Here is a 27,150-nt window from a genome sequence, read left to right as displayed (position 1 = left end):
CTCTCTCGCTGTCTCTCTGTGTCAAATAAATAAATAAAATCTTTAAAATAAATAAATAAATAAATAAATAAATAAATAAATAAAAATAGCTCTTTAAAGAGACAGATGCATATGCATTCAAATCTTATCATGCATTTGAATCCTAAAAAGTTAAAGAACGATTTTTATTGTTGCCATCAAGAGAAACAAGATGAAAAATTGAGTAATTCTTTCTTAGTTTGTTATGACAGTTGAAAAAACAAAAACAAAACCCAGCTGTCTTCCATCAGTATTAATAACAGTAAAAATAACCACAACACCTAGCACATTTTAAAGGCATATACCAGGCTCTAAGTGTTTTTACATTCTCTTAATCCTCAAAACAGCCCTATGAGACTCTTACAATTTATCCCCACTTTTTTTCTGATAAGAAACAGAGACACAAAGAGATTAAGTAAATTTCAATATCTACCCAACCAACCAGAAAGTGACTGGGCTGAGATTCATATCCAGACAGTCTGGCTCTAGAGCCCGTGCTCTTAATCATTGCATGACATTCCTTTCTGATCTAAAGGAGTGTTATCCAGATATGTCACATGCAAATGACATGGCATCTGTAGGACAGACATCTTATAAATGCAGCTTTTGGTATAATGGTGAAGAGAGAAATGACAACAATTGTAAGCTTTTGGCTGAATTTTAAACAGGTAGCCGTGAAGATAAGCAGTACCCTAACAACTGTGAAAAAGCAGTATGGAAAACTAGGTAATTTTGTTGAAAACTATAAATTTCTCTCTTTCCCTAAATGTTATAATTCTCTAAACAAACAAAACAGTGTGATGATGTTTTGTGGTTTTTGAGTTATGAACAAATAGGAAATCTATGTGAATTCAGTGGAAGTTTCATTCAATGGGCATTCCAAATCTTACTGTTTCTTGTACACTTCAGGTGTATTTACACCTCGGGGTCTTTGCCCTTACTGTTCTCTTGAACCTGCGTGCCTTTCTCTCTCTTTCCCTCCTTTCCTTCAGGTCTTTCCTCATTTATCACTTCAGTGAAGCCTTCCCTGCATTATTCTCTCTTAAATAGCACCTCTCATGCTGGCTGGCTTTCTTTGTCTCCCTTCTCTGTTTTGTTTTTCTCTGTGCTAATTATCACCTCATAACATGTTAGATAATTATTATTTGTTGTCTATCTCCCACAAATGCGATATATATACTCTGTGAGGGCAAGGATTTCTGTCTGTTTTGCTCACTGCTATATCCCCAGAGCCTGACTGCTAGGAGTCACTCAGGAAATATTTGTTGAGTGCATTCAATTTATCTCTGATGTCAAAATATTTCACATTAAGATTTATCTGGTCTGAATGGATAAAGAAGATGTGAGATATATATAAGTATACATACACACATACACAATGGAATATTACTCAGCCATCAGCCATCAGAAAGGATGAATATTTACCATTTACATTGACATGGTTGGAACTGGAGGGTATTACGCTGAGCAAAATAAGTTAATCAGACAAAGACAATTATCATACAGTTTAACTCATATGTGGAATATAAGAAACAGCGCAGAGGAGCATGGGGGAAGGGAGGGAAAACTGAATGGGAAATCATCAGAGAGGGAGACAAATCATCAGAGACTCTTAACTGTAGGAAACACACAGGGTTGCTGGAGGGGAGGTGGCGGGGGGACGAGGTAACTGGGTGATGGGCATAAGGAGGGCACATGATGGGATGAGCACTGGGTGTTATACATAATGATGAATTATTGAACTCTACACCTGAAACTAATGATGTACTATATGTTGGCTAACTGAATCTAAATTTTAAAAAAGGGAAAAAAAGATTTATCTGGTTGTTAACTAGAATTAAAGTATTCATGCTTTTTGTTGCAAGTAAAAGAACAAAATTGAGAAAACCAATCTGCTTGGGTTTTTTTTGTTTTTTTTTTTTTAAGATTTTATTTATTTATTTGAGAGAGAGAGAATGAGAGAGAGCACATGAGGTGGGGAGGGTCAGAGGGAGAAGCAGACTCCCTGCCGAGCAGGGAACCCGATGCGGGACTCGATCCAGGGACTCCAGGATCATGACCTGAGCCGAAGGTAGTCGCCCAACCAACTGAGCCACCCAGGCGCCCAATCTGCTTGGTTTTGAATAGTCCCTATCATATAGTAAGATTGAACTTTAAATATCTGTTATACTACAGTTGTTAAGGTTGTTGTGTTAGTTTTATAATCTATTCCACTCCCGTTTCTATTCTTTCATTCTCATGTCAAGAAAAGACAAAACAAGCAATTATATTCCATAATTATGCATATTAAATTGTAAACACAGAGTAAATAGATTTCTTCTGAAATTATATTCTGCCTTACAAACAGATTTCATCCAGCTAATGCTCTGGAAGTCATCACATTGTTTTGGCTTTTGTTCCTAAATTTTATCTCAATTTAGATTGATGTTTATTGACATGTCACTTTGATAAGAATTCATGTGGGTTTTTTTTTTTTGTAAAAACTGAAAAAGAAAACTGAAAAGTCGTGTTTTACTTTGGAATCACCTTATACCTCTGATGTGCATTGGTTGCCATTAGATGTTGGTTTACAGCTATGTGTTATTTTTCAGTGAGGATGGAAGTCATTGTCTGAAATTGTAAATGCTGGCCTGCAGAGGTAAAAAATTTTCCCAGACATCTTTTCAAATAGAAAGATAGCCATTTTAATTTGATAGTTTCACCGATTTTTAGCAATATAATTCTGTATGCAGGAAAAGAGCGTGTTGTAATTGAACAGGACATAATGTGAAAGTGCACTTTGGTGTGGGTTCACAGTCATACCAATAATTTTTATAGCTGTCTAAGTTATACTTTCCCTTTGGGTATGCTATATTGATCTAAGGGAAAACAAATAAATGATAGGGCAAGGGGAACAACAAAAATAAAAACATTATTGACCAGTAAACCAAGAAATTAGCCTAGTCTTCTAGAGCTATTCCCCAGTCATACCAATGATCCCTGTAAACTTAGTTGAAGAAAATGTTTAGGGTACTTTGAATTATATATTCATTGAACAAACACATTGAGCATCTTTATGTGCCAAGCATTCATTTTGCTAAATGCTCTTAAGGAACTCAGTGTAAATGGGGAGAGAGATAAATAAATAGACATTTTTAATAAGCCTCCAGTGGAAATGTGTGTAGGGTGCTGTAAGAGAATATAGTGTACCTAATAAATAATGTGGGGGAGATGAGTTGTCAGAGAAGACCTATTTCACTTGTCTCTTCTGGCTTTGTAGAAAGAATAGTATTAACTGTTCTTTTTCTTAAGTGCCAAACCACATGAAATTAAAAGTAGGGGCAGATTTTACTCACTTTGTACATTTTGATTCACCATCATGCCTAGATATTTTGAAAAGTTATATTGAATTTCCATGAAATTGGCTTTAATCATGGAGAAAGGCTGCCTAAATGTGCAAACATATCTGGAAAGCTTTCAAAGTATTTTTTCACAAGTGAATGTTTTTATGTTTAAAGACTTAGACACCTGGTCTCACCACCTTTTAATATGCCAGATGTAAGATCTTTCCCAGGCATACTCTTAAATACTTGTGTAAAGTTAGACTTCAGAAATACAAACCAATATGGGAGACTTCATCTTATTTGTAAGATGGATGTTAAAACAAGCTGACAAATAACATTCAAAAAAATTTTTGTTGCTCCTCAGCAGGTATCAAATATTCTTCTTTTTAACATCAGTTCATTTATTCATTCAATAAATATTGAGTGTATGCTATATGCCAGGTTGTGTTCTGGACACTGTAGATAGAGATATATTTTTACTACTAGTATTATTAGACACATCTGTACAGAGTTCTGTTATAATCAATGAATACCCAATTATATGTTCATGGGGAGGCAAAGGCTATAGAATTCTGCCAAACTTCCACGTGTTTAGTCAGTGTGGTTGTTGGATCTTTCATTATTGTGTGCAGCTTTTTTCGTTTGTTTCCTTAATGTGTTCACCATCTTGCTGAAACATGAACAGAAAATAGAGCAATTGGAGGATCCAAAACTTGAAGTACACAGAGCTCCAAAAGACCCATGTAACAGATACTGTAAGTAAGGGCAGGCCAAGGAGTTAATTAGTATAAGAAGAAAGAAGTTCTGACCCTAGATTCATTTTCTCTTCTGCAGTAGTGTATCACTGATACTTTAAAAAAACAAAAACAAAAAACCTTATAGTGGTTGCCCCAGAGTTTGTAATATACATTTACAACTAATGCAAGTCCACTTTCAAATAACACTATATCACTTCATGGACACTCTTAGGTATGTTATAATACAATATTCCCAATTCCTTCCTGCTATCCCTTCTAACATTGCTGTTACTCATCTCACTTGTCCATAAACCATAATCACCAAATACATTATTACCATAATTATTTTGAACAAACTGTTATCTATTAGATCAATTAAGACAGAAAAGGTAATGTTCTTCCTTTCTTTATGTAGTTCTGAGTTTTTGACCTACATCATTTTCCTTCTCTCTGAGGAACTTCTTTTAATATTGCTTGCAAGGCAGGTTTACTGGCCCAAATTTCTTCAATTTTAATTTGTCTGAGAAAGTCTTTATTTCTCCTTTACTTTTGAAGGATAATTTTGCTGGATACAGAATTCTAGATGGTGGGTTTTTTAACATTTTAAATATTTCACTCTACTTTCTTCTTGATTACATGGCTTCTGAGGAGAAGTCTGATGTATCGTTAACTTTCTTCTTCTGTAGGTAAGGTGTTTTTTCCCCTCAGGTTTATTTCATAGTTTTCTCTTCATCTTTGATTTTCTGCAGTTTGAATATGTTATACCTAAGATATACCTATAGATTTTTTTGGTGGGGCGGTAGGGTATTTATCCTGCTTAGTATTCTCTGAGTTTCCTAGATCTTTGGTTTGGCATGTGTCATTAATTTTGTAAAATTCTTAGCATTATTACTTCAAATATTTCTTCTGTTCCTTTCTTTCTTCTCCTTTTGGTATACACATTAGGGGCATACATTATACCTTTTGTCCCACAGTTCTTGACTATCCTATTCTTTTTCTCTCTTTGCATTTTAGTTTTAGAAGTTTCTATTGACATATCTTTGAGTTCACTAATTTTTTCCTCCTGTATCTAGTTTACTAATGAGCCCATCAAATGCAATATTTATTTCTGTTACTGCGATTTTGATTTTTAGGATTTCTTTTTGATTCTCTTAGAATTTCCATTTCTGTCCTACATTACCCATATATTCTTGCATGTCGTCCACTTTTTCTACTGGATCTTTTAGCATGTTCATCATAGGTTATTTTAAATTCCTGGTCTGATTATTCCAAAATCTCTCTCATATATGAATCTAGTTCTGATGCTTGCTTTGCCTTTTCAGACTGTATTTTAGCATGCCTTGTAATTTTTTGTTGAAAGCTGGGTATGATGTACAGTGTAAAAGGAACTAAGTAAGGTAGACAGGCCTTTGGTGTAAGGGTTTCGTTCTCTGGCTAGGAGTTAGGTTGGTTATAGTCTGCTGTAGCTGTGGTGTTAGAGGCAAAATTTTCTCAGTGTCCTTGTTTTTGTCTCCCTTGCTGTCTTTGGATTTTCCTACATCCTTCTTAAATAGAGTCTGAGGCTTATAGTTCTTTTACCTGTAATCTCCTGTTACACTGGAGCCCTGTTGACATGTTAATAAGATGTGGGGGGAGGGGAGGATGCTCCAGTCCTATGTTTAGGTCTCAATCTTTAGTGAGCCTAAGATGGGTATACCGTTTCCCCCATTTTGAAGGCTAGCGGGGCCTTTTTTTTTTTTTTTTAAAGGAGAACAGAAACTTTGGGAGTATTTCAAAATGGTTACTTTTGCCTTCCTTCTGCTGTAAGCATAAGGGAATTTTTCTCTGATCTTCACCATGAGAACCTGGTAAAGTTCCTGGAGGATAAAACTGTGAGGGCCCGCCCCCCCCGCCCCCGCCAAGAGTGAGCCCTCTGCGAATTTTTAACTCTTGAGTTAGTCTTCACTGGGTGGCCAGCAATCCATGAATTAGAGTTCAAAGCATTGGCCCCAGTGGCAGGGTTGCTCCTGGCCTCCTGCTCCCAGTAAACTATGATTATCTGTATTTGCCCGTTTGTCTCTCCAGTTTTGTGGGCAGCATGATTGTCTACGAAGAGTTGTAATAATTTTGAGTTTGTTCAGCATTTTTCTTGTTGTGATGACTGTAATGTTAACTTCCAAGCTTTCTTCCTGTTAGACCAGAAACCTTGACCCTAGAATCAGAAGTCTGGGATGCAGATGGCAGGAGGTCCAAGAAGATGAGGACCCTTTGCAGCACACGGAGTTGAATTACAAATTTTATTTTTGTTCTCAGTTTTAGTTTGACAGTGCAAACTGTTGACCTTGCCTTAGCACATCCTGTATGAATCCTTTCCCCATGTAGTATTACCTTAAACTCCATAGTGTTCTAACTGTCCTGCCACACGCCCAACTAAACCTCTGACCTTCCATGACCTGTGATTATCCATGACCCAGAGCCATCGTACTTGTGGTGGGTACTGTGAGCATTGGTTTTCAGGTGCATTTCCTGAGAATGTAGAATTGTTGGCTTGATTCTGAGTAAAGTAGGGGCTGAGAGCTCAGATTCAAAAGCCATTGAATTTCACACACTACAAAAAAAGTGGGTAGTAAGTGGTTGGCATTACACATCTTGTCTCTTAGAGTGAGTAAATATGAGAATATAAGTGTTCTGTTCATAAAAGACATTATAATGGATATCTAAGTGGCTTGCTTAATTATGGAGTTCACAAACTATATTAAGAGTTACATTTGAGAGAATGTTTATTGCTGTATTTTCTTATAAAGGAATGCTATGATTCCTCTCTTAAGTATTTCTTTGAGGTGGGATTAAGTTTATTTCAAAACAGATGGCTGTCTTAAGACTTAATGTACTGGAATTCAGTCTAAAAATCTTTAACAGTTTATCATAGAACTAGAGAAGTATAGCTTATTAGTCTCTTCTCCTGTTGTAATTTGTTATTAGAGATAGAACTTTTTACAATCAAGAAATTAATAAAAATGTACTTTCCATCCATTCTTCTTTTTAACATAACCATGGATATGTACACCTATCAGTACTGTAGGAGAATAGAAATTAAAAAGTCAGGTAGTAAGTGTAAAATAATTTTATATTCTCCCTTTCCATATTTTAGTGTTAGCAGATTATTGGGTATTAGCCTGGCAGAGGGAAGGAGCCATATGCTGGAAAGGTAGCAGTGAGGCTAAATGATGAGTTTCAGGAAAGAGGAACTAACAGGGTCCAACACAGAAGTGAATCAAGCAAGGTAGGGATTTAAAAATGGCAATTTAATACTCAACTTTTTTTCATTATAAAAATAGTGTACTTGACCTAAGGGGTTAACAGGCACTTAACTAAATAAGGTCATAAAGGCATACTTGTGGGGACAGTTAAAAGGCTTGGCAGAATCACTATATTGTACACCTGAAACTAATATTACACTGTATGTTAACTAGCTGGAATTGAAATAAAAACTTGAAAAAAAAAAGGGGGGGAGGCGGGCCTCAGCAGAATAAGACTTAACTGAAGCAGCAGAGATGGTGTCATGTAACTCATTTCTTAACACATAACATGAAATACATTCTTGTTGTTGGCAGACAGAATCTCCTTTCAAAAATGGTAGTGATTTTACCTGATTTGGCACCCTAAAATCAATCATCTGCATCTATTAGTATAATTATATTTAAAGAGCTTAAGGGAAAACCACCCTCTGTCTTTTTTTTAGATAAAAAATACTTTGCCATAGAAGAAAAACTTGTTTGCAGTCATGGAATGTTGTTTTTGGTCACAGGAAAAGGCTTAACTTTTAGGGGGTTTTTTTGTTGAAAATATGTTTTGAGTTGAGACGTTTGATTGTTTTATAACTTTTTAAATATTTTGTAAAAATTGCTAATAGTGGAAAACTTGGAAAGCCGTCTTTAAACCAAGCCTCTTGTGAATCCAAGCTGGAGAAAATAGCATTTCTCTGTAATATGTGTAGTCACTGTTTATATTGAACTGGAGTTTTGCAGAAGATTTGCTCTTGGGAATATTAAAACCTTCTTATTTTGTGTATCTTCTTAAAAGAGGTCACTTGCAGTTCTCATTTTAGAAACTAATATTGCAGCTTTTGCTTTATTCCAAGGAGCTATTAGTTGCTTTTATAGAACTAATCTACATGGAAAGATTAATTCTATAAACAGATAAATAAATATGAATATAAAATCTAGGTATATAGAATTAATCTACATGTAAAGATTAATTCTATAAACAGATAAATATGAATATAAAATCTAGATATATAGAACTATAGAAATATAAAATATATATAAAAACTTATTTGCATATAGCTATAGATATGCTTAGTATATGCATGCTAAATCAGTAGAGACTCATTTTGTAAATACATGATACATATGTCCTCAGTTTTAAAGGAAAGCTTCACCTTGGCTTTAGTTGTGTGAATCTAATCCTCAGATTTAGGGAGCCAGGCAGAGTAAGCAGTTGACTGCATTTCCAGTTACCCCAAAACGGAACAAAGCACAGCTTCCATGAGACAGAACCATAGGATTATTTGAAAGCATAATATAGAAATCTCCCCAACTTTAATCCTGATATCCTTTGTTTCACTTTCTAACCTATTTCAGATGGTTTTTAGAAATCTGTCACACACTTCTGTGTTAAGGCCTAGAATATTCTGCTGGGATACAATTAAAGGGTGTTAAACACAGATTATCTTCTATAACACTTGAAATTGGAACCTTTTAAAATTTAACACACAGCAATGTGAAGTGTAAGGTTGCATATTATGTTTCAGGAAAAAAATCCTTCTCTTTGTTAGGATTCATGACAGTGTTAAGAATTTGCTATGCCATGGTTTCAAAGGAGATTTTGTGGATTTGTTTATTTATTTATTTGGTGGTGGACTATCAGGGATACTTCATATCTTTAAGGTCCTTTAGCCTACCCTGATGAGTTGGTTTAATGATGTGCCCATTTTTAAATGTTGTCCCTACTGTCTTACATTCAGATTATGAAGTTGAAAACTTTTCCTTGAAGTCATAATCTTCATATTGTCTTTACATTGCTTGGTATGTGAAGAATTTGGAATGTCCCATAGTTGATATTTTGCTTACAACCAGCATCACTCCAAATCTGTAATCTCCTCTATTGAAAAATTCCTTCTTAACTGGGGATTTGAAAATATAAACCTTCCCCTTTTTTCCAGATACCACAGAATCCACAAAATGTTGTTGTTATCAGCTTATGGGAAAACAAAGTGACTAATACAGCTCATATGAGAAAGAAGAGTGGGGATTTCATTACTCCACCTATGCTTATGATGTAAGCTTTGCCAGCTTTTACTAAACCAGTTGCAGCCTCTGCATCACTTAGTTGTAGCCACATTCCCCTGCTCAGCTGCTGGGCACTTCTCTTGTTAACTGATAGGACCAGCCCACAGAACAGAAAACCTGGTGAATTCGTGAAACCATGTCTATAAACTGTATTTGATTTACTTTTAAAATTTTGATCCCTCTTGAGTTTTGTGGAACTTTGTGAAGTTTCTTACTGTTTAATAAATCTAGCTTTGAAAAGAGAGCTATATCAATAAATAATCCCAAGATAAGAATATTCTCAAATTGCAAGCCCATTTCTTCTTGAGATGTTCTTATTTTGTATTACCAGAAAGTGGAAAGTCCTTTCCTGAAATTTTGTGTAGGGGTCCCCTGTTAGACTTACTTTTTACTTCTTAGCTCAGCCACAAATTTCTCTTCCTTTGAAATTAAGTCAATTTTTGTCTTTAATGATACATATACCTCATTTTGACTAAAAATTTTCTCCTTCAAAAAATGACATCCTTATTCTCTTTACCAGTATAAAATAATAATTATCTCTCATAGATTTTTATCTTTATTATAAACTATTTGAACAACTTAAGGGCTTTCTTAACCCTATCTTAACAGTTACACATGCTTGGTCTTTCAGCATTGTTTTCCACTCTTTTTTACATATTATGTAGCCTCTTCTCAGAGATTATCAGTTCACAATAGTATTTTAGAGTTCTGAGAACTCAAATGCTTGGGTAAAGGAGACCTGTTTTGTTTTGTTTTGTCTAGTGTTTCTCAAAATCATTTGCTCAAGGATTGCTATTTTTGTAAAATCCCAGTTAACATTGCTGTAGCACATGGTTCTGAAAATCCAGTTTCTTAGATGTTTCTAATCACTAAACAAAGTTGTGATCACTTTACTCAGAGGAAAGTTTAATGATTAAATAGGGTGTCCTGCATATAAAGATTAAGCTTTTTTTTTAAATTTTTTGGGGGGATGGTTTAGAGAGAAGAGGGATTTTTATCATTGCTCATTTACCCAGAAACCTGGACCCTGATCTGTTCTGAAGTTTAGCTAATGACTAAAAAAGAAATGAAAGTGGTAATGAAGAAGATGAGCTAAATTATAGTATGTAAAAGCAGATACAGTCTGATAATAAATATATTTTAATAATTTATGTCTTAGAAAACCCAATAGAAATTTATTATGCAAATCAATTGAAGGATGATAATATCACTCATTTTACTGGTAAGATAGTACAAATCTTTTTCTCTTTCCACCACTTGCTTCAGCACTATTTTCTGATATACTATCCTGGTATTTTTTCCATTGGGTGGATTGAAGAATGGGATATATGATCTATTTTCACAAATGCATTACAGAGGTCTGTAGGCCCAGACCTCGGGGTATATATTTCATATGGGGTTTTGGAATAATACAGAGGTTATTTTTCTTGCTATGGAGAAATATAGAATTTTGGAATGGGACAGAAAATAACATTTCATAAAATTAATGAAGACTTTTATTTTTATAAGACTCTACTTATTCTAGAAGTTTATATTTGGCCAAACTCCCTAGTTTTAAAACTGAAGATAGGGAATAGAATCTGATTACAGTAAGTGTTTGACTGGGTCATTCTTAAAGACTTAATTCTTTTCCAAATTCTTATTAACCTGGTCTCTGAGGACAAGAGTATAGGAAGAATGCATTAGTTGCTGAGCTCTTAATCTTTCTGCATAGATAGATTAATTTGGGGCTATAATTACTCTAGATTTTAGAAAAATTATTGATTAAAAGAAGAGGGGAACTGGTGGACGTTACTGAGAAAATAATTTCAGGGAAAAAAATCGATTTAAAAAAGAATACTAGCTCTGACTTCTGCATTATCTTAGGAAACTTTTATAATATTATTTGACTGATTCTTAATATCACCCCTAAAGGAAACTAATAGAACAGTCTCAATATTTGTAGACTATAAATCCTAATGTATACTGTAGTTTGTGATAGAAAAGGCATTTAATCAAAACCTCCCAAGAATATTTCTTAAGTGTTATAGTTAGCATTCCTTAATGTTATCTGTATATGTAATTTATTATGAGCAAAAAAAATCAAAACACAAATGGTAGAGGAACACGTTTTAGAATATAGATTTATTGGGGTGCCTGGGTGGCTCAGTCGGTTAAGCCACTGCCTTTAGCCCAGGTCATGATCCCAGAGTCCTGGGATCATGTCCCGCATCGGGCTTCTTGCTCAGCGGGGAGCCTGCTTCTCCCTCTCCTCCCCACTCGTGCTCTCTCTCACTATATCTGTCTCTCTCTATCTCTCAAATAAATAAATAAATCTTTAAAAAAAAGAATATAGATTTATCATTGACAACAATAATCCAATTGGAACTATTTATCATGGAGTATTTTATTTGAGATTGCCCTATCTTTACCAACATGTTATAATACTTACCTCAGTACACACACATATCCAAGGAAAGGACCCATAAATATTCCCAGGTCATTGTTTACTCAATTATGGTTTCACATATCCTCAAGCTTAATCACAGCTCTTGTGATAAATAAGGAAATCACATTGGACAAATAAAAACTGATACCTACTGAGTGCTTATTATGTGCCTGAGGTTGTTCCAGGGGCTTTTATTAATTTAATTCCCTCAAAGCTGTAAGGCAGGTACTGTTATTATTCCCATTTCAGAGATGAAACCGAGATACAGAGTAATAACCTGCCCAATTTCTAGAGGTAATAAGAAGCAGTTTGATTCAGTAAAGGCTTGAGCTCTAATCTACCCATTATATTGGTTTGTATTTTCCGTGAAGCAGTTCCTGAGATGGTGTTGAAGTGTGAGAAGTGTTTTAGGGGTAATGCCTGTGACACATTAACGAGGAGGGAGGATTAGGCAGGAAAAAAGCCTTCAGACCATAATGCACATCTGGGAAGCAGAATTGGGCAGAGAGCACCTCGGACTGTAATATATGTCTGACAAAGTCTCAGTCAACCTCATAGGGCACTCCAGAGCCAAAATTGCTTGTTAGATGAGTTCACCTTGAGTATAAATGACCTGGCCCTAGTATTACTGCTGTGCTCAGTAATTGACTGGGGAGCCCCTGGGAAGAGTGTGGCTGTGGATGGAATGCTGTATCTCCGATCTTAAACCACTGTGGTGGAGGCAGCTGTCTAGCTGCACCTTTAGGCAAGTTCTTTCTAGAAGGGCAATCTAAGCAGCCTCTTTCCTTAGCTGCCCAGCACCGCACAGCCATTGCATGGATACCAAGTACCATATCACCTCCGTAGCCTGGCAGAGATGTTTAAATCTGACAGTGCCAAATGCGTGAAGACTGTGGGCGGGTGAATACGTACGCTGCTTTCAGGAGCGCAAACTCATAAAACACTTGGGCAGTATAGTTAGGAATATCATAACCTACTGTGTGGCATTTGCACCCAGAGAAACTCGTTCGTAAGGAGCCATGCTCAGAAATGTTCAGAGCAGCATGGTGATTAACATAACATAATAAAAAAGAAATGTTCAGAGCAGCATTGTTTCTAAGTAGTGAAAAACGGAAAGTATTTTAAATGCCCCATCAACAGGAGAATTGATAAATTGTGCTGTATATAGAGCGTACAGTAATGTACAGCACATAAAAATGGAATGAGCTAGTGCTTCATATGTCCACATGAATGTATCTAAGAATTACCGGATTGAGGGAAAAATTGCATAAGGAAACAGTTCAATCCACTCACCCCGAGCTGTTAATAGTGGCTCTCCGCTGTCATTTCATAAGAATGAGATACCATTCAACACCCATCAGATGCATATACAGTTTATTCATGTATATAAAGCTTAAGAACAATGTCAGGTTTGCTTTTGGGTAGCATACATTTGTAGTAAAAGTATAGCTTGTATGGGAATGATAAGCATCAAATTTAAGAGGATGGTTACCTGAGGGAAGTGGGATCACGGAGGGGCAGAAGGGGTTTCAAGTGATGCGTGGCCCTGTTTTTGGTCTGAAATAAATACGGCATAATGTCAGCATCTCACAAAATTGTGTAGGGAGCACACGGATGTTAGTTAATATTATTCTCTAATGGTTTTCTCTATGATTAAAATATTCTTTCAAATAGGTATTTAGTAGTGAAACAATAGGTGCATATCTAAAAGTTATTCACATGCAGGCATCCTATTTATAGATCCAAAGAAAATAATACATTGCAGGAAACTACCATTTCACTGAAATCCTTTGTTAAAAAGTTTTTTGAGGCAAAGCACACTTGAAAAAGAAGAACCAACCAAGTATCACAATCCCAGATCTCAGGAAATACTACAAAACGATAGTAATCAAAACAGTATGGTACTGGCACCAATACAGACACATAAATCAGTGGAACAGAATAGGGAGCCAGAAATGAACCCACACATGTATGGTCAGTTAATCTATGACAAAGGAGGCAAGAATATGCAATGGGGGAAGATAGTCTTTTTACTCAATAGTACTGGGAAAACTAGATCACTTTCTTACACCATACCCAAAAATTAATTCAAAATGGATTAAAGACCTGGTGCCTGGGTGGCTCAGTTGGTTAAGCATCTGCCTTCGGCTCAGGTCATGATCTCAGGGTCCTGGGATCGAGCCCCATGTTGGGCTCTGGGCTCCATGCTCAGTGAGGAGTGTGCTTTTCTCTCTCCTTCTCCCCCTCTCCCAGCTCATGCGTGCGCACACACGTGTGCTCTCTCTCTCTCTCTAATAAATAAAACCTTTTAAAAAATGGATTAAAGACCTAAATGTGAGACTTGATACCATAAAACTCCTAAAAGAAAACATAGGCTATAATCTCTTGGACATTGGCCTTAACAGCATATGTCTCCTGAGGCAAGGGAAACAAAAGAAAAACTGTTGGACTACACCAAAATAATAATAAAAAAAATTTTTTTTTGTACAGCAAAGGAAACCATCTTCTAAACAAAATGGCAACCTACTGAATGGGAGGAGATATTTGCAAATGATATACTTGAGAAGGGGTTAATATCCAAAATATATAAAGAACTTATACAACTCAATGCCAAAAAAGCAAACAGTTCTATTAAAAAATGGGCAGAGACCTGAATAAACATTTTTCCAAAGAAGACCTACAGATGGCCAACAGACTATAGAAAGATGCTCAACATCACTCATCATCAGGGAAATGCAAATCAAAACCACAATGAGCTATCACCTCACACCTGTCAGGATGGCTCATATCAAAAAGACGAAATAAGTGAGAACAAAATTATCAGACTTTTATTTTCTCACTTTCACAAATCAGATTGGTAACAGAGTCAAATTTTTTCAAAAACTGAGTATTTTACATACAATTAGGTGGACTGGGTTGTTAATTTGACCTCTGTTGAGTATATTTTTCCAGTTCTTTTTATAGATTTAGAATTGCCAAAGAAGTTCTCAGAAGGGTAGTGGAAAGACTGAGAATTTGACTTGAAAGATTCAGTTTATAAGTGAAAAGGCAGAACTGAAATCCTGGTAGTTAAGTTCTAAACCCATTGGATTATTAACTTCATTTTAAGGGTTCCTTTCAATAAGTATTATTTTAGGCACAGAAATTACTTGTCTTGGCTTATATTTCCCAGTGATACCAGAATAAAATTAGTAGTTTACAAATCTTAAATTATACTTCCACACACCCCTGTGGTAGTAAACTCGGTAAACTATCCAAAATTACCCTCCTAACACAAAGATATCTTTGTTAATCAGATTTTGGAAATATGTCAGTTTGTCAGAGACAGAGTTGCATTCTTGAAAATTTAGACTGAAATATAAGTGTACTTGTTAATTCAAAAAAGTATCACGGTCATTTAAAAATGGTTTAATGCAAAATGAAGTTAAAACAATTCTTAGCACTAGATTATATTTTGTTCCTAAGAATTATTCAAAATTAAGTAGGGATTCTACAATAGAATTCAAATAGTATGTTGGATCAAATCACTTCAACCAATTTATTAAGGTATTTTAAAGGAGAAACATTGACATGCAGGTAAATGTACCCATACAGTTGCCAAAAGAAATAGTTTTAAACCAGTTTGGGTTTAAAAGACCTTCAGTACCCCTGGAGCATATAATAGCTTAGTTCTTAAGGCCCCCAGGGAAGAAAAGAGCTTATTAATAAAGCAGGGAACATGATATTCTGGTATTTTTATTGTTATTAGGCAATAATACTCCCATAAGAGATACCACTAACGTGGAATTATAAATAGGCATAACTTCAGGACACATTATTGGTAGGTGGCCTCTAGTTACGGAAGATGGTTAGTGTTCAAACTTTGACATTAGTCCTGATGATTGTGCCAAAAAGGCCAGATTTGTAATTTACATTGGATTTGTGCCTTCGGCTATTTCTAAATGTACAGTTCTCAGATTTGTCTTGAATAATATGATTATTAGATCTAAATCTATATTAGATGAATATAGATTTCTGTTATTCAGTGGCACAAGAATGTATATCATCTCTCAATGTTTTTATTTTAAGTAGTTACACATGCAGTCTGTCTTTCATTTTTACTTTGATTTTGAGGTTTCATTATAGAATAATGTGATGGATTTTTTTTTTTTTAAAGCAAAGCTAAATCTGAATGAGTATTATCTCTTTCCAAAGTAATACCCTGGAACTCTGTAAATAAGTACTGTTAATGTTCACAATACTTTTGGAATGCCTCTTTAAAAATTATCTTTAGAACCTATAGCAATTCTTTTAAATATCACAATGATGACATTTTAAGAAAAACCCTTTGAGGCTGATATTGATTCTTGGGAATAATAAGAATGAGGATATTGATCCAAGTTAGCATTTGGTGTTTTTTTTTTTTTAAGATTTTATTATTTGACAGAGAGAGAGAGCACAAGCAGGGGGAGTGGCAGGTAGAGGGAGAGGGAGAAGGAGGTTCCCTGCTGAGCAGAGAGCCCAACGTGGGGCTTGATCCCAGGACCCTGGGATCATGACCAGAGCCGAAGGCAGACGCTCAACTGACTGAGCCACCCAGGCGCCCCCCAAGTCAGTATTTGGATCTAGTTCTTATTTTACAAAATATTTGTTCAAATCCATTACCTACAAGATAGAACATTGAAACAGTCAACTGGTTATAGTAGATTTACTAGATTTTTAGTGGATTTTACTATCTACTAGCATCCTAATACCAAGTATTTGACTTTTCTGTCTTTCTCTTAGGGGCACTACTCACTGCTATGTCTGTTCCCATGATCTTGGGTGTTAATCAGCATTCCTGGGCATTACTTGTTGCTAAATGGTGTCTAAGGATCTTTCTAGTTTGAAAATCTTATGACGCTAATCACCTGCAGCAAAATAACATACAATTCTCTTGCTGCTCAAAACTTGATCCCTAGTGTTTTGTGGAAGTTGCTGGCTTTTAGAAATAAACAGTTTGATTTAGACTAAATTGAGAAGGAGACATAGACAGATTTAGTGATTCAAACTGCAGAAGTAAATGACATGATTGAGGTTGGGGATAAGGTATTTACTGAAACCTGCATTTGAGGAGACCTTTAATTCTCTATGTTAAATCTGCAGATGGAGTTTATAAAAACATTTTCTAAGTTTCTGTGAAGGCATTCTGGCCAAGAGAAATGATGCAGGCTAGAAGTGGAAGGTCACAATGCAGTGGTATGCAGAAGCACAGATCGGTCTTTAGAGCCAAAATTGCCCTGAGCATTTCAGCCTGTATGGGTGCTGCCTCAAACTGGAGAGACCGGGATGCAACCTGCCCCTTCCCGGATACCCAGCTCTCCACACTCCACCTTTGCAATCCATTAGATGGCCTCTAGACATAATTCTTAGAAAATCTTGCTTCATGTCATCATTATAATCGGTTTCCTGTTAAAATGTAAATTGTTACAATGTAAAAGTAACATGTCATTTGTCTAGTTCCATATCCTCTTTCACATACTTGATGCTCTTCCATACTTCACGCTTTGTGTTTCATGTCCACTGAACCAACACTCCCAACACACCCCTCCCTCTCAAACCTTTCCACTGTCTTGCTAATAAAAGGCTCCCTTATATCCTCACTTCCTGACTGGATGTTCCCTTTCCCATCTTGCTTCATGGCAACATGGCTCCCATTTAAGACTTCCACTGTTCATGTAGTGCGTTCAAACAGTGATGCTTATTGGTCCCCACAACATTTTAGGGTTGGGAGATGAGATCAGTGGCTTCTCTCCTCTGTCCCTTTCAGACTATCAGCCCTCCGTCCTTAGGTAACCCCTCTCCCCCACATGCTTTTTGAGGTTTATGTCAAGTAGCTTATCATCTGTGTATCTTCTCCCAGTTTCTTTTTTTTTTTTTAAAGTCTTCTCCCAGTTTCTTAACTACTCTCCCCCGTTCTTGCCCATTTTCAAAGTCTTGTTCTCAGCTCCCTTTAACTTTCATGTCAATGACCTTTCTTGTATGTTGGCCTTTCTCTTTCTTAAGATCTTCATTTCTAATGGCCTTTAGTGCTACATCACTTAATATACACACTCATGGCCATTATCATGGGCCTAATCTTCCCCTGCAGCTGTTCAGACTCTAAAATACCAAAGTCATACATCTTAATATCTCCTGACAACTTCCTTTGCTTACATATGTCTGTGGTTGCTCAAACGCGGCTTACCCAAAGCTGGACTCAAAATCGTCCTTATCAAACCTGCTTCTCCTGAGGTTTCCTTTTTTTTTTTTTTTTTTTTTTAAACATAATCCATCCTTTACCAAGTTGCCCAAGCTATAAACTTGGAATTCATTCTTGATTTCTTTTTTTCTCATCATCTGCTTCTCTACACTTGATATTGTTATTCTGTGTCATGAATGTTTCTCAAATCCATCTATTTGTTCCTGCCCTCATTCTCGTTTCCAGGTGCAGGGCTGGGTTTTTGCAGTAGCCTCCTAAGTAAGCTTCTTGCTCAAGTCCTGCCCCTCTGGTATCCATTCTTAACCCTGATCACACACCGTGGGTCTAAAGTGGAAACTATCATGTCACACTCCCGATTTAACGTCCCACTCTTAGGGTCAAGTGTAAACCTCCTAATACCAGTGAGAGGCCCTGCGTAATCTGGCCCTGTTTACCTCTGTAGCCTTAATTCTTGTCTCTTTCCCTCTAAACACTGTGATTCAATCATACTTAGTTTACTTCAGTTCCTGGAATATGATGTTGATTTATTTAACTCTGGACCTTTGAGTATGTTCTCTCTGCCTCCCAAATTCTTCCTCTTTCTCTTTAACTTGGCAAGTTCCTACTAATCCTTAAGACTCTAGCTTCCTCTAGAAAGCCTCTCCTAATCCCCTTAATTCTAGATGGTGCCTTAAATTTCCTCTATTACAGCTCTTATCACACTGCATTGTAATCTCCTATTTACTGTATCCTCCACAAGATTATGAACTCTGTGAGGGCAGGAATGTGTCAACAGCACTTAGGGTAATTCCTGACCCCTAGTTGGCACTTGGTATGTTACTTGATAAATGAATAAATAAGGGAAAGAAGGAAAGATAAGATTTCTTTCTGAGAATAGCAGAGATAAGGTTGGACAAGATCTCATCACATAGTACCTATTAAAATACCATGACAAAATTTTTTTTAGTATGTAAGTGATTGCAGTGGGAAAGAAAATAAAAGCAAGGAGACTAATCAGGAGATTGTAGTATTGTTGCAATCATGTGGTCCAAAGAGCCTGACCTTGAATTGAGGCACTTAGAAGAGAAAGCATAACAATTAATATGAAAGAAGGAAGAATGCATAACAGAACTTGACCACTGGGATGTGAGGTGAAAGGCAAAATAGAAAATGCTCCTCCGGTTTCGTCTTGTTTCATTTTGCTTAGCATAATACCCTCTAGTTCCATCCACGTCGTTGCAAACGGCAAGATTTCATTTTTATTTTTTATTTTATTTATTTATTTTTTTTGATGTCTGCAGGGGGAGAGAAACCATGAGACTCTTAATCTCAGGAAACAAACTGAGGGGTTGCTGGAGTGGTGGGGGGTGGGAGGGATGGGGTGGCTGGGTGATGGACATTGGGGAGGGTATGTGCTATGGTGAGTGCTGTGAATTGTGTAAGACTGATGAATCACAGACCTGTACCCCTGAAACAAATAATACATTATGTTAATAAAAAAAAATTAAAAAAAAAAAAGAAAATGCTTATAGTGCTTTGACATTGGTGGTGCCAATGATAGAAATAGGGAAAGTTTGGATAGTAAGTTTTGTAAGGAAAAAGTTTAGAATTTTTAGGAGCTTTATATATACATATTAAATTAAAACCGTAAAGGAAAAGAGTGTACTGATTTTGAAGGCAAGAAGTAACTTTTAAAATGCTTTTCAGTAAAATATACTAAGTGGAAATTTAAGTTATAAATGCAGCTTTGGAATTTGTTGAATTTTAAGGAACTCACAGTCTCACAAACTGCTTTTTTTGGGGGGGAAGCAGTTGACACCTAAACAAAATGACTCAGTTTTGTTTGTGATTCTTGGTTGTCCTTGATATAAAAGAGTTGTAATTTTTTTTTGATGCTATAGAAAATTTTACAGAAATCCATTACAAAGAATGGTTGACAATATATAAAAACATTATCTTAAATATTTATTTCTCATTTAAAGAAAAAAAGATCCATAATATAACATTTCTCTGTCTTTTTTACTGGCATTTTGACAACAGAGAGTTGGAGCTTCTTTGAAAGATCAGCAACAGAGACAGAGATTTAGAAGTCATTTGTCTGAAGACGGATGAATGAATCCCTAAGAATCAGTGAACTTGATAAGGAGAAGATTGTAGAGGGAAAAGAATGAACGAATAGATGATTACCGCTGAATCTATCATCTCCACACTCATGGAGAATAATTAAGAGGTGTCGCCAAAATATAATAGGTGGGGTGATAAGAAAAATGAGAGGAATATCTAAATGTTACACAATGATACAAAAGTAAGGTAGTAGGAAGTAGAGCCCTAGTACAGTGAGCTAACACGGGAGTGAACAATTTTCTGTTCTTAGTTCTTACCTACAAGGAAGAATTACACTTGGGTGGTTCTTGGCCAGAGGGAACCTCAGTGAACTTCAAATTACTTATCCTAGAATTCTAGAATATTCATAATCTGAAACTTGGCAACCAGTACTGATCTTCTGAAGTTCCTCAAACTAATATCCTCCATGTCCTCCAGCACAAACTTTGAGGCCTCTGTGATTTTATTCCCCTCCCGGCTCTTTCCCTCATTTGAATCCTAGCCAAGGGCCCAACTGAAGCCTCCTCTAATTCATGTTGTCTTCCCCAAGTCCCATAGTGGTCTCTTTTATACTCCTGATTTTCCTTTTAACCTGAACCTTTAAATTTTTGCTTATATCCTTTGTCTTCCCAGTGAGACTGTAAGCATTTTAAGTACCAGATCCATGTGTCCTGTTGCTACTTAATTCTTTGAGCACCCTCAGACCTCAATTACATTATTAAAAATGAGTAATTTGTAACAAATTATCTTTGAGGTACCCATCAGAACTAAAGTGCTCTGGATCTTAACTACTACCCAGTGCCATGTATGCAGTAAATCCTAAAAGAACGACATTTTACCGTATCTCTTGGGGAAAATCAAAATGTGTTTGGTTGACCTGGTTACAGTGAATTCTTAATAGTTTATAATCAAAGAAAGACTAATTGTTTTCACCAATATCTGTTTATATACTTTCTATAATGACAATACCTAGATTATTGAATACATACAAACGCTGTCTTGCTAGTTTTATAAAACGATAACTCCTTTATTTTATCACTGCAGTCCTTTTATTTGTAAATATACTGTTCACTTCGTTGACTTGATCATGACATTGGTGCTCTGTGGGAGCCGGTATATATAGTAGTTAAAACCCTGGGCCCTGCGGTTCAGTCCAGACCCTACCACTTATTAGCAATAGTGCACTCAGCTATAGCCCTTAATCTCTCTGAGCTTAAGTTTCTTCATCTGTAAAATGGGTAATAACTACCTTCTTCTTTGGGTTGATGAGAGAATTTAAATGACATAATCCATGTAAAGAGTGGAGCGCAATGCGTGGCACTCACTAACTGCTAGATGTGGTGATTAGTCACTATAATGAGGTTTTCTGTGATTTAACAATGCCACAAGAGAAAATTTGCAGTTTTCACAGGTTAATTTTATGGGTGGTGTTTCTGTTAACTTTTAAAACCATTTACACCCACTATTTTATGTGATATTTTGATCATAAAATAGTAGGTTCTTTTCATAGTTATGTAGAATTGAATTGGCTAACTTCCTTGTGTTCCTCTACTTATAATTTCATAGTGACAAGGTTGGTTCAACGTGAAACAAAATATCTCCTACATGGTTTTCTTTTATTATATGATGCAGGATGCTGTATCACAAAATGAATCCAGGATGCCTCTCTCTAAATCTTTAAGATTCAAATCAGAGTTAACTACCAGGTAGAGAAAAGTCACGAAATTAAAAAAGGTACACAATATTCTTCAGGGGATAATTCTAAAATAAACTTTCGTAAATGATAAAGTATCTAGTGTAGCATTTTACTCCCTATGGCTGGCTCTTCCTAGATTTTACTTAGAAAATATTATAAAACTGTAGCCTGACCACATTGTGTCCTAAACACTGAAGGCAAACCATATTGTGGGGATTTCATTTTAACCGCAGAGAAATTGTAACAAGTCCAAAACCGCAGGACCCAAGTAAGTAGTAGATCCGGGAATAGAACTGAGAAGGCTCTGATTCGTCTTCACGTACTGAAACCACAGGTTCTGCTGCTTCTGAACATAATGACAGATCGTCTAGTGTTGCGAGACCATCAGTACATGACCCATCAGGAGCAAACTGTATGAGGACACTGTCTAAAAGCGTGCAGCCTTTACTTTCTAAGGGCCTGTGTGGAAACCAGAGAAGTAGGGAAGGAGCCATTACAAGCACCAGATGATTATCGACTGATATTTGTGTTTGGGGTAATCAGTTGCTACCACAAAGTTTGCTTCTTTGCTAAGGTGGTAAAAGAAAAGCAGTAATTTCTAACCAGGGAAATGCTTTTTTGCCCATTCTTAAAAACATTTTAGTGATTTTTAATAAAGCTAACTAAAGAGTTTACTAGAATGGCATCATATATATAAGGAGCATAAAAATGTTATGTTCCTTTCAAGATTTGACCTTACTCCCACATTTTACTTTTAAATTTTTGCCCCTTTTGCCTTTAGTTGATTTCCAGAGCCCTGAAATGGTTGTTTTGAAGGATTTGTTCTGCTCTGCTGTTGCTGTTTGGGGAAAAATCTTCCCAACTTCCTCACTCTGACAGGCCTATATTCCCTTAATATTTTATATGGATAAAAATTCCTTGTTATTATATTTTACTGTTTTATTTTATCATAGACTTTTTGCAGGATTATTTTCTTTCTTCCTGAAATATACCCTTGAAAGATTCCTTTAGTTGAAGTCTTTTGGTTTTTATTTATCTGAAGATGTCTTTGTTTCAACCCTACTTTAAAAAAAAATTCTTTATTTTCACTTTTTTTATTGAAGTATAGTTGAATCACAACCTTACTCTTGAAGAATAGCTTTGGTAGACATGCTATTCTAGGATGACAGTTATTTTCTGTTAGGCCTTTGAAGATACCCACTGTTTATTGCTTCTGTTGTTGCTATTAAGTAAAAAATATTTCGTGATTATAGGGCACTCGTGTCAGTCTTCGCACACTGAGAACTTATATTAATCACTTAATTCTGATAAACTTATGATAATATGCCATTATTATTCTCATTTATTCTAGTGGAGACATAGAAGCACAGGACAGTTAAGAATACAGAACAAGTGAGGACAGGATTACACGCCAGGAGCTCGGACTCTAAAGCCTGTGTTTTAAACCAATGCCACAGCCAAGTGAATACATAAAGAGAAAGATGAGAGAGAAATATTACTAAGTATTAAAGATATTTAAAAACTGTAGTGGGTGCCTGGGTGGCTCAATTGGTAAACGACTGCCTTCAGCTTGGGTCATGGTCCCGGCGTCCCGGGATGGAGTCCCGCATCGGGCTCCCTGCTCGGTGGGGAGTCTGCTTCTCCCTCTGACCTTACCCTCTCTTGTGCTCTCTCTCTCTCTCAAATAAATAAAGTAAAATCCTTAAAAAAACTGTAGTAATGAAAACAGGCTTTTTTTCCCCTAGATAAAGAGATCAGTACACTAATCATTACCATTGGACTATTTTTACAAGGCAGCATCAATATGCTGTGCCTGTTTTCTCATATGTAAGATACTACTACTATCTGCATCATAGAGTGGTTGTAAAGAATAAACAAGTGTATACAGACACATGCATATTAGGAGTGAAAAAATATTTGTTGCCACTAGCAATAGTAGAATAAAAGAGGAAAAGCCCAGAAACCAACCCTACTATATAACAGAATATAGTATCTGGTTACAGGTGATGAGAGGAAATGGTAGACTAGTGCTGGCGTAGTTGGGTGAATTGTCTTTTTTTCTTGAAATTCTATTCCGTAGACATCTGGGATGTCATACTTTTCTGTGCCTTCTCCTAAACATGTGATAATTTCTTCTTTCACCTTGGTAGCATCCTCAGCTCTTAAGCATTGGTGTTTCCTATTACTCTGTCCTTCACTACTGTATATAGATGTGTGTGCATCCTAATAGAGTCTCACGGTTTTAATTACCGACTATATATACTGACTTGTAAATATATAAAACAGAAATTTTTATTATCTTTTTTTAAAAAACTACCTCAAAATAGTAAAAAAAAAAATAATACCAGATGTAGAAATTATTTCCTAAATTGATGATATCACTAGAAGAAGTTTTCGATTAATATTTAAGGAAACATTTGTGGAGAAGACTGTAATAAGCATACCATCAAGGACAGCAACTATAAATAAAAAGATAGATCTGACTACATAAAAATGTAAAATTCCTGGGGCACCTGGGTGGCTCAGTCGTTGGGCATCTGCCTTTGGCTCAGGTCATGATCCCGGGGTCCTGGGATCGGGCCCCACGTCGGGGTCCCTGCTCAGCGGGAAGCCTGCTTCTCCCTCTCCCACTCCCCCTGCTTGTGTTCCTGCTCTCGCTGTCCCTCTCTCTGTCAAATAAATAAATAAAATCTTTAAAAAAAATTTAAAATTCCTTTTGTAAAAACAAACAGGAACAGTGTACATGATTAATGGTGCAGTATACTAGAGTAGGGAAACCATATGCACATGTAGGAGACAAGTGAAGAAAGCAAGATTTAAAAGGATTGGGAAACATTAGGAGTAACCATTGGGTGTACTGGAAGTGAAAGCTGACCCAGAACAAATAAGAGGAATCACACATAGAGTAGCAGTGGGAGTCTAGCCCAGGGTAGAGACCATAAATCGGTAATAGCAAGGATGTTCATGGCTATATGGCTTTCTCTGGCAACGCTTAGAATCTTGGGTTATCAGTAATGTTAATTTCTTTTGCCTTGGATAGGTTAGGTAGGTGGATGATCATACGAATAAAGGGTCAGACAAGGAAGCTGTTCATATCAGAAATAAAAATCTGTCCAATATACTTCAAAAGCTCAAAGCTCTACAGTGTTTGGCCATTGCTGTAGAATAAAAACCAGAACCCTAGGATTGAATTTTAGGGTTTCCAATATAAAATTCTGACCTTTTCTTTTAGTACACCCTCAAGTGTATCACCACATGACTGCCAGATAGGGCTTCTTGCTATTTTTTGAAAAATGTTTTCTCTTTGAGTTTTCACCTCAATTGTGTTGCTTCTAGTATTTACCTGGCTTGTAAAAACCTATATCTCTTTTTTTGAAATCATAGCTGTTCCTTAAAACTCAATTCATTTATTACCTGGCCTGTGACCCCAGCCAGAAGTGGTATCTGTCCTCTCAACATCTATAATTCCTTGTTTATACCACTTTTACATTACTTTTCATTTATTTCAAAATACTTTGTTTATACTAAATTTTAAATTATTTGATGGTAGGGACTGTATTTTGTCATTTTTTTATTTCACAGTGCCAACACAATGCTTTTCCTATAGTAAGTATACAGTGAATATTTTCTGAAGGACATTGTATTACATATTTATACTAAGTAGCAAGATAGAACCTTTAGAAGAAAATGTTTTGTCTTTTCTATAGGCTAATTTTAAAGGTTTATTTTTGTATGTTATTTCACGGACCTCTTCTCATGTGAATGTTTTGTCTTATAGGTATGGGATGAATTGCCTTATTCAGTTTGAAGATTTTGCCAATATAAATGCCTTTCGTCTCCTGAAGAAATATCAAAACCAGTATTGCACATTCAATGATGATATTCAAGGTAAGCTGGATGGGGAGGGAAGTGAAGATACAAGACAGGAGGGCCCAGATACTCCCATGAAGTTAAAGAATAGATATAATGGGAACAATTGAATAAACTGGAAAGGTGGGAGATTGTAGACCATGAGTGAGGTATTCTAATATAGTATTTCCATGAAGGATTAGATCTGAGTGATGGTAAGCACCAGCATGGAACTTTGGAGGGAGACAGCCAAAGTAAAATAAGATGAATGCTACTGGAAATGAGGTGGTCAAAGAAAAGCTTAAATGTAAGATGAGGATGATAATGTTTCTCTATCCATAGTTCGTTACTGAGAACAAATATTCATTTGTACTTTATGAACTAAAATGTACTTTACAAATATAATTTTTAAAATTCACTATGCTTAAAATCTATGGTGTGACATAGCTAGATAAATGTGTTTAAAAATGATGAGTCTCTGTACCTTTTGGGGTACACTAAAGCAATGGGTTGAATCTCTCTTTTCCCCAGATCCTTTGTGATGTTAATCACATTGTTACTTTAGTGCCATTTTCATGACAGAGACGCTTTACATTATTTCAACTTTGTTTTCTTCCTGTTTTATTAAATTTCTTTTTGCGAATTTATTCATGAGAAGTGAATATGTGGAGGATTTCAGAAGGGAAGAAAAGAGTCTAATTTTACACAGCTATAGCCCTAGCTTGAAGATACATGTATAATGATAATGTGCCTTCGATGCTGCAAACGGATTTTGTAGACCAGTGTCTGAGTCACTTACCAGTCCATTTTGCAGTGGTCTCTAAAATACGTTAGGGGTGGGCTCCTGGGTGGCTCAGTTGGTTAAGCGACTGCCTTCGGCTCAGGTCATGATCCTGGAGTCCCGGGATCGAGTCCTGCATCGGGCTCCCTGCTCAGCAGGGAGTCTGCTTCTCCCTCTGACCCTCACCCCTCTCATGCTCTCTCTCATTCTTTCTCTCAAATAAATAAACAAAATCTTAAAAAAAAAAAAATACGTTAGGGGCGCCTGGTTGTGTCAGTTGGTGTAAGCATGTGACTCTTGATCTTGGGGTTGTGAGTTCGAGCCCTATGTTGGGTGTAGAGATTACTTAAAAATAAAATCTTAAAAAAAATAAAATAGCCACATAAACTATTAAACAAGCTGTCCTTTCTTTAATATTCTTATCTTTTGATTTTGTGGGTCCCACAGAAATGTCCATGCAGAAGTTAAAAGACTAATATTACATACTTTTGAACCATTATGCAGAATTAATAGGCATCAGAGTTCAGTTTAAGACAAAGAATGCTAAATTCAAATCATCAAACAAAATGAACATTTTGGAATTAGGGTCAGAACTCCTATCAACTAGGATTAAGAATTTAGAGGTCACGGCCTGGGCTGCATCAGAATTAAAGTCAGGAGCACAGAAAATCTGAGGCAGATGCTAA

The 27,150-nt window shown here is 36.2% G+C and overlaps 1 protein-coding gene across 2 annotated transcripts in view; it reads left to right on the top strand.

Annotated features, from left to right (window-relative positions):
- The window catches only part of ME1 (malic enzyme 1), a 202,783-nt gene that overhangs the window by 126,803 nt on the left and 48,830 nt on the right, over nucleotides 1-27,150 (top strand). For both annotated transcript variants that reach the window (XM_064597816.1, XM_064597815.1), the window contains exon 7: nucleotides 25,613-25,722. In XM_064597816.1, the coding sequence (XP_064453886.1) occupies nucleotides 25,613-25,722 (110 nt within the window). The remainder of the gene's footprint in view (nucleotides 1-25,612; nucleotides 25,723-27,150) is intronic.

Source organism: Mirounga angustirostris, unplaced genomic scaffold, assembly GCF_029215605.1.
Source record: "Mirounga angustirostris isolate CCGP_5_RB_7025 unplaced genomic scaffold, mMirAng1.0.hap1 SCAF_8, whole genome shotgun sequence".
Taxonomy (NCBI): Eukaryota; Metazoa; Chordata; class Mammalia; order Carnivora; family Phocidae; genus Mirounga; species Mirounga angustirostris.
This window is presented reverse-complemented; position numbering and strand designations above follow the sequence as displayed.